This window comes from Hippoglossus hippoglossus, chromosome 10, assembly GCF_009819705.1.
Source record: "Hippoglossus hippoglossus isolate fHipHip1 chromosome 10, fHipHip1.pri, whole genome shotgun sequence".
NCBI classification, from domain to species: Eukaryota; Metazoa; Chordata; class Actinopteri; order Pleuronectiformes; family Pleuronectidae; genus Hippoglossus; species Hippoglossus hippoglossus.
The window spans coordinates 7,815,052-7,828,744 of NC_047160.1; the positions used below are offsets into that span (position 1 = coordinate 7,815,052).

Sequence of the window (13,693 nt, forward strand, 5' to 3'; positions counted from 1 at the left end):
GTTGATTCCCTTTGGTAAAACATTTGGTTTGATCACAACAAATCTGGTGTTGAAAGTGTTTTTAGATTGGTCACTGTGTTCAGTACAAATTCAGAGCTTATCAGCCACAACTAACCAGTGGTTATTGTAGTGTAATGACTACAAACACCAGCTGAGGTCACTGTGGTGTGCGGAGTGCGTTTATAACATGAACTGTGGGACTGAAACATGGCGACACTGACGTATAAACTCAACTTTGTGTCGAAGAGCATCACGGCTCGTCTTTCAGGTCAGATGGAAATCCTGAACCCAGACTGTCTATGAGCAGCAGTGAACAAAATGTGCAACAGCATTTAGAACAGGGGTCGGACAAAATGATCAAAACACTACGGAGAAGGAGATCAATCTTTTAGAACAATGTGACAGCAGCTTATATGCTGTTCTCACGTTATATATCCTTGAGTTTGCTGTTTTTCTCCCCACAGGTTGTTTATTACATTATTGTCCGTGTTTCATCCCTTTTATCATGTTTGACTTCTATTTAATAATTTATTAGCATTTTGTTCTAATTGGAGCTGTGCAAACTGACTTTTATTGCTTTATAAAATTGAATTTTTTTATAGCTAACAATGCTTTCCTAGTTGGAAATAAGGCTGTTGTCATCTACTACTGAAGCAGTGTTTAACTTTTACAGTGTTTACATTGTAAAGCAAAATGATGAAATGACGTATGGAAATCCATAGTAAAAAGCAGTCACACTTCTACACCAATCATGTTACACAGAGACAAATGTTCAGGATTGTTCTTAGTTTGCTTTTAACTTAAGGAAACTCTTTTTTAGATGACATCAGCATCACCTCTTTTTTAACCATCTATGTTGATGGGCCAAGTTTGCTGTCAAACAACATACATGACACTGAACAATATTCAACTTTGCTATTACTTTCAGAATTTCTTTCCCTGGCGTAAGAATGAAATGTTTCAGCTACAGCAGACAACTTTAACTATTATGTATTTAAGTGGCAAAAGGAAGAGTCCACCGCACAACATGCAAACAAAAGTGCAAGTCAGCTGTGTAACCCAGTGCAAGACTTTTCACTGATGTTAGCCAATACCCAGATGACTTGGTGAATGTACAGGTGGAGTTTGTTCTGCGGCCTCCAACCACACGCTACATTTGCTCAGGCAGCAGAGTAGGTAGCCTCATCTGAGTCTGGATCCCTGGTGCTGTCCTCGCTGAGAGGTGAGCGACAGCTCAGGTCAGCGATCCCAGACTCCTGGTCGCTGCCGTTTGAGAGGTTGGCTTCAGATGTTTTGTTCAGGTCCTGCGGCAGGAGGATCAGGCTGCTGTCTGGTGTTTTCAGATGACCAGGGCTGCTGGTGATGAAGTCCCCAGTGTAGTCCTGAGGGGTGTTGGCCATGGTTAGATCATTAAGGAGGGCCCACGCTGTGGGGCTCTTATCACAGGGGGTTGTCTTCTGGGTGACTCTCCACACCTGCTCCTGCTCCAGTTGAGCAATTTTCTATTGAGAACGTAGAACATAAAGAACAGTAATTTTCTATAAGCAGGACAACCACTGGAGCAGTTTCTTTTTCTCATGAGAAGGGACAAGCAGGAAGAAGCGACAGCGCTGGTCCTACCTGTTTGTGTGAGGTCAGCTGCTCCTCCAGCTGCTGCGTCTCCTCTTGGATGGCCCGAAGGTAATCCTCTACAGACTGACGTGGATGCATCCCTCGGTCAAAATGATTGTACAGGCCTCTCCAAAATCTATACAAAGCAAGTTTACGTATGAGATTAAGCCCCTTTTAACCCCTACAGAAGCTTCACTTTCAGATTGTGAGTATTTTTCTTACAATCAGAGGGCAAGTATTTAACTCAGAATTGTATTACAAACATGTGTACACCAGATTTCCAACTAAGCTGTGGTTTAGTTGCTGTTAGTGACAACCTACTTAAAGCAGTAGGGGGCAGTAGAGGGCCGGAGGAGCCCCTGAGTCTGGCTGTGGTCCGGCCTGTACAGAGGGTTGATGTAGTCTGCGCGGTTCATCCACAGATAACTCCACAAAGAGTGAGTCCTCTCACGCACTCTGTGAGACAAATGGTAGATTAAGACAATATAATCAGTTAATTTAGTTTTGTTTCCAGTTGTCTTAACTTGTACAAGCCCAGTGACATAAAATACTACTAGCTGTCCCTTGTCCTCAGTCGTCACTCTTCCCTCAGACCAGATGTCTGAGCTGTGAAAAGGAAAAGAAACTGATGGCAGCAGCAGCAGGTTTAAATCTCACCCCAGCTCGATCCTCTCCCGCTGGTTGTTGCCAATAAAGTTGCCGAACTGGCAGGAGTAGATGTGGCTGTGAATGGTGATGAGGAACCTCTCGTTGAACTCAAAGGCACAGGGGAACTGCTCCATCAGCTGCCACACGCACTCCAGGAACTGGTCGATGATGGGAGACACCTCCTTAGGGTCTCCGACCAGGTGGTTGCACCTGGAGAAGAGTTGGGTACAGTTAGATCAAAACAAAGCGTCCACAGATCGCCTAATGTTTAGAATCACACCTGTGGGTGAACTTGTGTCCAAATGAGACCCAGTCTCTCTCGATGAGGACCTAAGTGCAAAAAAAACAGAGGGAAGATGACAGTTTTTGAACATCTTTAATTTCAGTTATTCATGACTAAAGGATCAGACATTGTGCACAGTCAATCCCTGAAGAATGACTGGACCTTTTCACCCTCTGTGTGGATTCATTTTATTCTGACTTCAGGGACAATTCCCAATTACTTTCCAGAGTGGCTCTTTTTGGATTCCATCTTATCCTTCACAAATCCAGCTGATCAAAGAAACGAGCCTCGCAGGCCCAGTGAGGACGACTACCAACTACGATATATTTATATGATACAGTGTGTACCACAGGGTTATGTGACAGTCACAGTCTAGCAAAGGGAAAGATTCCGTACGTACCATGAGTCCTCTGAGGGTCCTGTAGTAGGGATCCAGCAGCACACAGGCCACTGAACACACCTGGGCTGTACGGTCCCAACCGTCTGAACAGTGAACCAAGACACTGACACCCTCCTCTGCTACAGCCTGTGACACACACACACATACACAGTCAGTGCCAAAAGAAACTCAGGGTGGTGAAGATAAACAATGGTTAGAAAGCAAAATAACTTGTTATCACATATAAGACATATACCATTATTACCATTACCATTATGATTCATATTTATGTTCCTGAATAAACTGGACGTCATTATCATTGGCTGTTCATGTTGTCTGTCAAAACATGGACGGGAGGAGTTCTATCGACGTTATATCGACATGTCTTAAATTTCTGTCGAGGAAAAGTTATAATGCTATAATTATCTATATTGTTTTATCGCCCAGCCCTATATGTTGTATATGAACACACATGTGACGCCAAATTCCTGCCACTGGTTTTATGCTATTCCCCTGATGAACAGTGGGAGGCGACAACCTGCCTTAGCAAACATCGCAAACGTGTCAGTAAATGCAAGAAAGAGTGCTAGGAAGCAAATCTGGATGGCAACATTCCATTAATAAACATATGATACTCTTAAATTTCATACCTGAGATGTTATAATTTCTCCAGTACTGGTTAAAAATGCAACAACGAGCTGTAGACTCATGTGTATGACTCAATAATGAAAATGGATGTAACAGAACGGTGTCAGAGAAAGGTCGGGAGTCTCTGCTGCTGAAGTTTGGGAAACTAGGCTGATGGATTTGTATTTCATAGGTCATAAAAATCCCTCTGGTGAATTGCAGTTTTTGAGATGGTGACCCAGATACCAGAACCTTTTCTGTTGGACGATATATTCAGTTGAACTGATTGACCTCAACCACTTACTATCTAATGTAATTGACTGGTGGAGCCTGAGAGCAAGTAGTTGTATAACAATTCAATGCTACAGTCAATTTTGGCAGCAGGGGAATTGTGCTCTTTTTTTGAGTAGACTTCAATAAAAGTTGTCTCGGCACAACTCGTGAAGGATACAATACACACTCACTCACAGACCCACACACACCTAAGCTAATATTGAGTGCAGTGGTGAAGCAGACAGCAGGGATTAACCTCCAGACTGACCTTGGCGATGAAGATGCCTGCATCCAAAACAGCTTTGATGTGCTTCAGCCAGCCTGAGCCTTCCAGGCCCTCCAGGAAGTTGGACATGGAGGGGGAACGCAGCTCACACACTGTAACCACAACACAGCTGTCTCACTGGCAGGAAACATGGAGCATACCTGATCTCTGGACTTTATTAAACCACACGTTCACTTTCATTATAAAGACAACATCCATGACGGTGAATTCATGGGGGAATCTGTGTGGAAAATATGGGTCACACGGTTTTTCAAAAACGAACTTCCTCTCAGATTCTCATGTGATGGATAATTTGGACCCCTGTCAATTAATTTAGTCACGCATTTGATCCAGACTGAAATATCTGTCAACTTCTTTTAGGATTAATTTTGCAATGGAATTTTCTAGAGACATTCATGGTCCCTATAAGATAAATCAAAATGAATTTAGGGACCACCAGAACATGCTGACATGCCCCCCAAAAGATGGTTTATCATGATAAACAAACATGTGCCTGCTTAGATTAGCCATTTCAGTCTGAGCCATAGAAAACACTGTCTCCACCGTGTTAGTGGATGGGACATAGACCAAACAAAAAAAAAGTACACATTAAATATATTTTTGCAGTGTGCTGCAGTCATAGTCTTGTTATTGTGCATTTAAAAATACTAATGCAACATAAAGCCATACTCAAACACAATAACACAAGTCAGGAAAGATAATTAAATACAAATCCATTTCTATACCATAAGGCTCCCTGCATTATGTTTGCTTATCTTGTAGAAAGCAGAGCCTAAATTTATTTTTCCATCTTCAGGGTTCAACATAAATATTTGCGAGTTCACGGAGAGGCAGAATGACATGAAACCATTTCTGCGTGGCTGGACTTGTATTTGCTCTGGACAATTTATCACATTAACACTCAGAATTCAAACTGTGTCCTCACTCATTAAGGCGCTCACAGAGGTGACAAAGTGGTTTTCGCTGACAATGCATCAGTTTGCTGACCTGTAAAAGCACAGTGAGGCCACTGACAGGAGGGCGGCCAGGTGAACAGGTTCATTCAGCCTCTGGTTTTGTAACACAAGAGTTTACTTCCACTCAGGAGAAATGTTTGCGCTAATGCTGCCAGGGGGGGGTCTTCTAAATCTTATTGAAGTGGGTGATGGGGTAGAGAGAGTCCGGCATGCTCTGAAGGGCAGGCGCTGTGTCTCCAGCCTTTTAAGACTTCCCTTGTGCTACCAGGGGGCAAAGAGTTATCACAACTAAGAACAGCTATAACTTTTCAGACTTCAAATCACATCATTCTCACGCCCTCTTTCTCTCTTTGGGGGATAAGGTCTCGGATTGTCCACTCTGGGAAGCCAAAATAGCTCTGAAATAAATTCCAGATGGATTCAAAGTCTTCCTCGGAGCACCCCGGCATAATACCCAGAAATTCTCCTGTGGGCTCATTTGAGGTCTGATTGCAGCACAGTTCAGTCTGCATGAGTGCATATGAAAGCCACAGGGGTTGCATGGGTCCTGCCTTGCTCTAGTAATGGAAGAAGCAGCAAATTTAAACAGGCACTGCGATGTGAGATGTGTGATATGAGGACATTTCTGACTCAGTGATAAAATGCACATCTGTCACATCTGTCTCCAAACGGTTTCCACAGGACATAAATTTAAACTCAGCGTGAGAACATGATAATTACCTTCTAGCATTTTTTGTTGGCTGTTTCTCATAACGTGGATGTTCTCGATGCCGATGAACTGGAATTTAATGTTGGAGTAGTTGTCTTCATTTTCGTAGCCTTTTCCTGCAGCTCGGTTTGCAATCGCATTCAGCTAGAAAAACACAAGATTGGCAGTTAAAAGTGTAAAACTATACAAAAGTATGGTTTCACACAAGTTTCCATTATATAATTTTGACCATGGTTCAGTTTTTACACAACCAGGATGTTTTCAAATACTTTTGCTGTGTGCAGGACCAGCTGGCTGAACACAGTTTGGAAAATAAAGCCCACCTGAACACACAGCATCGTACTGTATGACTTGCATTTTCGCAGGGCACAAAGGGCTCACCTTAGGCCTGGTGTCCACCACATACATGAAGTCGCTGCGGGGATTGGACCTCAAGATGGCCTCCAGCATCTGTTCATCCTCTAGGCACCGAGCGCTGAAACCTGACAGAGGCTGGCTGCTGCGGCAGATGGCAGCCTGGGAGGAGGCAAGAGATTTCATGCAGGAATGTTGACACGCCCGGCAGTCGATTTTAAGCAAATTATTGTTTTCCACGACATTTAGAGCAAAAAAAAAACAAAATTCAATATGTGAGAATCAGGACGAATACAAATTCACAGTACTTTATCTTTCCCTGAATGTTTGATTTAAATGAATCAACCCCACAGTTTCTCGCATCTACATTTAGGAGCCACAAGGGAGAAAGCCAGAGGTTGTTGCATGACTCTCCCTTCTGGCTCATGAACTCGAGTGGAGTCCCTCTGTAGGAGCTGACATCCACACCCAGGACCATCAACCCTGGGAATCTGACCTTACACACATAAAGCACTCCCAACTGCCCATTCAGGGATTAATAGGACAAATGATGAATGTTCAGGCTTAGCATTTATACAAATACACAAATATGAATCATTGTAGCCGAGTTGTAGAGGGTGGCAATGATGCATATTTTGTAAGTAATCGCTGACTGGACATTTGTCTCTCGCTTTGCCCCTCATAAATATTATCATGTGCCTCTGATGTGATGTGACAATATTAACACCGACCTCTTGACCCACCTGATCATAGGTCAGTCTTAGACAAACAGCTACAGAACAAGTAGTCTGCTCATGGGGAACAAATTTATTAAAACCGTATGTTGTGCTTCATACAAAAAGTATATCTTATATCAAATATTGTGGGATAAACTGCCCTTGTGACTAGAAATTAGAAACCACATCCAGAGTCTTGGTGATTCTTCTGTACCATCAGTACAATATCAGTTTGGGGCTCAGGTGGGGCAAGACACTGAACCCCTAATTGCCTGTGATGGACCATCAGTATTGAGTTTGTGTGTTATTGAGGAGTGCTGTATGAATGTGTACGTGAGTGGATGAATATAACCTGTGGTTTAAAGCCCTATATAAATGCAGACCATTTACCATTTCAGGCTCACTGTCTATATCGGATGTGTAGTTGGAAAATGGAATGAGGGGATATAAATATTTATGGCCTAACAGTTAAAAATGGCTAGAAAACATCTGCGGGCAGCATCAGTGACTCAACAGCAGTGGCTTCATGTTCACTTTGGGGCTTTATGACTTTAAAATCTCACTTTCTGACTTGGAACTTTTGTGAAAGCTTACACACACCCACAGGGAGAGCATGCAAACTCCACACGTAAAGACCCCGTCAGTGATATTGTTAAACCAAATACATGAGCTTCAGTTCATACCATTCCTGTGTTAATCCTAGTATTAGTTATCGTGGGAAGCATATGGAAAATAAAGAGAAAATGTACGCTGTCAACTTACATGATTTTCTTTGGAGTAGTACGACAGAGTGGGAAATCTGCCTCTGCTTCTGAACTTGGAGCTCCCTACGATGATCGGAGGTGAGGCAGACTCCGGTACAAAGAGGTCAGCAGGGTAAGTGTCACTCACCTTTAAAAACATGACATTACAAAAAAGTGAGCAACCGAGATCTGTAGGTTACATTGTAACCGTTGTTCTCTATTATATCAAGACTATCTCTCCACCCAGATAAATATTTCATATGTACAGGGATTTCTGTAAGACAACTCGCGAAGAAGCAGAGCAGTCTCAGAATCCCAATCATATTACCAGTGCTCTAATCGTGTACCCGATGAGCCAGTGCTACAAAGAAACTATTTACACGACAAATCCACCGACATTGGCTCCTCCTTAAAGGGGCCAACAGAGTACACTGTTTACACACCCCTGAGCTTGCAGGAGGGTCAGACACTGTCTGCAGCCATTTTATGCTCCGGCGCAAGGCTCTACCTGGAGCGTCGCTGGCTTTGCAAGACGCCAAGGCCAGCAACCACAGGGGTGAAGGGCCAGTGAAGCTAGCTTGCCAGACGCAAGGCTAGTGACAGGTTTTTGGTGGCAACCAAATCCTTGCCACTGACAACTGCAAAACCAACTCCCCAAACAATGGCAGTTTCCATAACGGGGATACACCTGAGCGCGTCAGCGGGCACCGCCACACAATATGCCCTCGGTGCGCTGGATGACTGCCAGAGCTTCACAGTACTTTTCTCCTTTGTCCTGTCAACGACACACACACGAGAGGTGACAGCAACCCTGAGAGGAGCCGAAGGCCAGCTCTCACCTGCACCAGGCAGCAGATTTAAATGCTTGTCTGTCTTGTGAATAGATCTCTAAATTGTATCTCCAATCTCTGCTGAACCCACGTCTGAAAAGCTCAGTGGAGATCGGAAAATCTGAGTAATCACGCACACCTGGGATTTATATACTGGTGCGTGCAAGTTCTACTGGTGTGTCTTAAATAATTATCCATGTTATCTGTCAGGTGGGGGTCATTCCCTGAACATATGGAATATGTATCTGGGCTGAGAGATAGTCTCAGTACGATAGAGAAGTCCATATTTGGATGGAAAGCTGCAACTGGTCATCGATGTCAGCTCAGTGACCTTGTAGTGTCGATTGATGGGGGAGAGCTTCCACAGAGAGTTGGGGAGTCCCATTCTGCTGTAATCAGCCTTGAGGTCCAAGAAGTCCCATTCCTGCCGCCTCTCCTTCTCGTCAACGTTGGGCTTGTAGGAGAAGCAATACAGCTCAGCGTAACTCACTGCAACACACAACACAGGCTCTCAGTTTAAGTTTGATGAGCAAAAGCTCCAATTTGCAATTAGAAAGACTGAAGTGTTGCAAAACAGAGAGAAAGGAAACGTAGAGGCTGAACAGTGCTGAATTTTGAGGTTCACACAGATACTATGGAGTAAACAACTTCTGAAAATAACTAAAGAGATTATTTGAGAGGCAGGATGTTTAATCCAGCACAGGTGTTGCTCTAAATAAGCCACAATAATAATGATCCTCTGACGTATTGACTGGGCTCTAATGTAAGAACATCCCAGAACCAGTCCTCTGCTGGTGTCATACCACAGCTCACCTGGCTGGGAGAGACGCTGCAGCGACAGGTGAACATCCTGACACTCCCGCTCTCGAGGGATGACAATATGAAGAACCTGGAAGTTCTTACAGTGGATGAGTAGAGCACATCCTGAGGCCGTGGCAGCTTGTTTCTCCACACTGCACACCAAACTGTGAAGCACCTGGAGTAAGATCAAACAAAGACAAGAAAATACTTTTTATTATGATAGAAATAATACCTCTGCCAAGGAGGTTATGTTTTCATCTGTGTTTGTTTGTTTGACTGTTAGGATTAAGCTGGACAGCGCTCACTCGTAAGCGTGACTTGTGTTTCAACAACCCTCCAATGAATAGTTTGAATGTAGAACAGCTTTGTCCTAAATGACAGTGCGGTGCTGATCATACAATGACTAACACAACTTCTTCTCCTCCAACAATAGCAACTAAAGACATGACTCAGTGATATTGCGTTCTCAAGAATGGGATAGATGGACGGATGTTCGTACGGACAGATGGACAACCCGAAAACAAAATACCTCTAGGCACTGGCTGTCGCCGGCAAAATGCCAGAAATAACATGTATGGGACTGAAGGATTTATTACCCCAACCAAGGGGGAAATGATTTCATCTGTTTGTTTCTTTGTCTGATAATCAGCAGGATTACACTACAGGACGGATTTCCATGAAACTGTGCATGGATGTGGTATAGGTCAGGGAGGAACCCATTCAATTTAGTTTGCGGATCTGGATCAGTAGGCAGATGTGGGATTTTTTTTTCACTTTCTTTAACATTGCAAATTTGGCATTTTTTGAATTCTTTGTTGATTTCAAAGATAATTATTCATGGATCTGGATGAAAACAACCAGGCCTGTTCAGGAAGCTGGTATTTATGAGTGTGAGAAATTAGGTGTAGATCCAATTAGAATTCTGGATGCTGTGAATTTTAAGAGTGGTTTCATAAAGGGACTGTCGGGTCTAAGCGGAGGTACATTGTGTATGGTGTGCCACTGTAGCTTAACGTGGGCATCATGATGCTTAGCTGCACAGAGGGTATTTGCAGTGTCCTAAGCTGACGCTTACCCATGTTTCATTGCGCACTCCAGCCTCGTTCTCGACAAAGATGGAGTGTGTGGCTGTCAGGTAGAGGGTCCCCGCCCTGCTCCTCCTGGGAGACAGTCTGTCCAGCAGCTTGACATTCTCCACCTAGAGGAGGAGGATCGGCATCAAACATGCTCAGCACACGACTCATATGTTTGTGACACAGATGCACTGATACACACACACGCACACACAGTGACATGTAGCTGATAGCTGCAGGAGGAGCCTGCTGCCTACGTGGCCCGACACACCAGTCTCCCATTATACTGTTTGTGTTGTATTAATTATGCACATTAAAGCTGAATGGCCTGCGGGCCCACATGGAGGTCCGTGTTGTGTGACTGAGGCTCAGTGGTAACATGGTGTCGAATCACTGCAGTGAGCTCCGCGGGTTTACCTTCGGTAGTCGGATGTGCTCCATCAGCAGCAGAGAGAAGAGCCGCAGCTAGCAGCAGTGCAGCATGTGAACGGCGGGGTGGTCAGTGGGTCGTGGCTCAGACTCAATGGTTCATCTGGTTCCTGCAGCAGCTCAGGTGGAAACACAGACTGTAAATAAAAAAAGGTAAAAACCACCATAACATTGCTCCTGGCTGACCTGTCTTCGCCACACCGCAGGGTCCTAGAGCCCGCCCGGTGCCAAGCCTGAGCTAAATGCTAAAGGTCATCTCAGGCTGCTGACCACATGTGTTTACTATCAAATATTCCCCAAATGTGAGTAGATCCCAGATGTTGACTTCACTCATTTCAGAGAGACAAGCCTCACAGCACATTATCCAGTAAGGAAGTGGTTTGTTGTTATGCTAATCAAGCTAGTTTCAAAGGAGCTAGTGATAGTGGGAGTAACTTTGTGAAGAGAATGGCTTTACTGGTTTTTACTGTTAGAACAATAAATAGATGAAGTGTAAGGGCTGTGGTTTTTATTTCAGTAGTCAAATTAAGACAAGATTCATACCTGGGGTACAAGCTGAATCCAAATAATAATAATACACCTTTCACACAAGCATTGCATTAGAAGGGCTTTACAGCAAAGATTAAAAAATGAACAAGATACAAGTAAAAGCACCACATGAATAAAACAGAATGCATCTACACGTGATTAAAACCACTTGGTAATGACAGCAGTCTGAGTGTAACAAAGATTTTCTTTAAGTGGTTTCCCTAGCAGCTGCAACTAAAATCATAGAAGAGTAAACAATAGCAGACCAGTCACAATAAAATAACTTTTAAGAAAGCTCATGGTGCTTACCAATAAAAACATTGCATAATTAAAGTCAATATTTTGACTTGAACTTTGACTTTTTAGTTTGGCCCATGCCCCATCCACTAAGTTGGAGGAGGTTTATGACTTACACTGTAACTAGAGGTCAAGATGATTTTGCTTCTCTTTTGGGAGCTGTCATGTCATCCATTTTTATAAACAGTGTATGGTTCAAATGGTTAAAAGGTTAATGGACAGTGACCATCAAAGAGTCAGTCATTATGAAAAAAAACAGATCAGTATCTTGTAATGTGAATTTTATAATAAGAGTGATTTCTTTTGTTACTAAATATATTTTTGTGTCAAGATATTTTCAAATTGTTACGATGCATACTTGTCATTATCTTTTCAGAAATCAATTCTCATTATAATGTGATAACTAGCTTCATGCTCGGGATTCTTGAGCATGGTGGATGGGTCCTGCCCTCTGGAGCAGTATACTGTAGGTAGGAAACACCTTTACAGAGGCAGGGGGCGTGTTCCCCCTGACAAATTGGAAATGGTTGTGCGTTGAACACCTGGTGCCGCAGGGTTGATGATTGGGTAAAAAATCTGTCACACCCATCAAACTAGAGGAAGAGTACTTCAAAGTCTGTTACACACTGTTCTATTTGTGTGTGCTCTGACCTCGAATGTGCTTTGACATCAGCAGATCTTGTCTTATTTATTGGCTGCAACCACCTATGACGTTGTGACGCAAATATTTAAAGACTGATGATTAGCGTCAATGTAACAGGCTATAGGTCATTGCATGATCAACATTGGCAATAATGGATTTAGCTTATCTGGTTGAATGGAGCATGCACAAAATACGAATAGTAGTCACTATATAACTCAAGTTCTATGAGTATGTGTGTAGCCTCGCAGGCCTAACTGTTGTGGCCTGCTCTGTGCAGTGGTTACCCCTTGATTGGCCAGTGAGTCCATAGATTTGTCTCAGAGTGCTGAGGTGGAGGTAAGTAAAAAGACCTGCCATATTCTAAATTGTCCATAGTTTCATCATGAACCAATTTTTTTTTTTACACACCTCATAATAATAAAAGAGATCTTTAACTTGGTGTAAGCAGAGCTTTGCAGCGTGCTCACCTGAGCTGTCCCGCTACATCGCGCTGTTGTCCGTAACTTTTGTACCATCCATGCAGTCAGACGTCATAGCTTCAGTTGTGGCAAGCAGTGCAGGTTATTCTCTCACGTAAGAACTTGTCTTTCACTCTTCAGCCTGTATACCTGTCACTCTTAATCTGTTGTGCGTGACAGTGACCTTCATGCATGTGTACATATACCCTGTTACCGTCATAGATGGAATTAATTCTGTGGGAAACGCTGATAGGGTTTACTATATAGTACTTTTACATAATTTCAGGGAAACAACATGTTATTAATTCTGAAAACCATATAAAACATAACAAAACCAATACACACTGTTTTTAGATTGAACGTGCCCCTGGTATAATTTAGACAACCAGCCCCAGATGTTCAGTTGGTCAGCAGAGAGTTTCAAATGTTATTTAAGTCTGAATTTTTGCGATACAGTGTTGTACATTCTGGCACTGAGCATATGTCACTGATCATCACAGTGTGGAGCTATTTTGAGAGGCTCCCCTGTGCAGACACATGAATCCACATGATTTTGAATTAGATGCGCGCACATTTTGTGTGTGTATATCCATGTTTTAGTTTATCAAGTTCCTCTGACATCTTCATAGTATTTGGTTGAACTTCATATTTAAAAAGAAAAAATCAGATTCTGCATTTCTTTTCACATCGCTGAGCAGAGCAGCCATCTGTTGTAGACAGAAAAAAAACAATAACAGTGAATAATTCAACTTCGCAGAAGTGATTGACTTACTGATGCCTTACTGTTCTGTATTCACGATTTATTATAAACAACAGCTCTGATCACTTGGATCAAATACCTTTCCCCTGCTTAGATGAGAAACCAGATCATATATGATTGTGATGACTGAAGTGATATAAGTTTATGGCTCATACTGTGTCTGTTTTATCACTGGTACATGTGTCGTACGAGTAATTGCCTCATATAAAAGGGTAAAAAAAGATCTGAAATGAACGTGACAGGGTAGAAGGATGGTTTGAATACAAATATTTGTTTAGACTTTTAAACC

The 13,693-nt window shown here is 42.9% G+C and overlaps 1 protein-coding gene across 1 annotated transcript; it reads right to left on the reverse strand.

Annotated features, from left to right (window-relative positions):
* Positions 1-542: 542 nt before the first annotated feature.
* Positions 543-11,990, reverse strand: mtmr7a (myotubularin related protein 7a). The gene is made up of 14 exons (XM_034597733.1): positions 10,707-11,990; positions 10,292-10,414; positions 9,229-9,391; positions 8,747-8,904; positions 7,605-7,733; positions 6,154-6,288; positions 5,784-5,916; positions 4,090-4,199; positions 2,943-3,068; positions 2,540-2,589; positions 2,269-2,469; positions 1,933-2,067; positions 1,621-1,747; positions 543-1,502 (listed from the first exon to the last, which is right to left on the reverse strand). The coding sequence occupies exons 1-14, from the start codon at positions 10,728-10,730 to the stop codon at positions 1,161-1,163; spliced, it is 1,956 nt and encodes a 651-aa protein (XP_034453624.1). The 5' UTR covers positions 10,731-11,990; the 3' UTR covers positions 543-1,160.
* Between the last annotated feature and the right edge of the window lie 1,703 nt (positions 11,991-13,693).

What these genes read in the sequence shown, in the direction of transcription:
- mtmr7a (XM_034597733.1), bottom strand. Translation starts at nt 10,730, where the DNA reads ATGGAGCACATCCGACTACCGAAG. An exon ending in GGACCCTCAGAGGACTCATG is followed by an intron (nt 2,590 to 2,942) that starts GTACGTACGGAA and finishes TTTTGCACTTAG; the next exon opens with GTCCTCATCGAGAGAGACTG. An exon ending in ACTGCCCCCTACTGCTTTAA is followed by an intron (nt 1,748 to 1,932) that starts GTAGGTTGTCAC and finishes TGCTTTGTATAG; the next exon opens with ATTTTGGAGAGGCCTGTACA.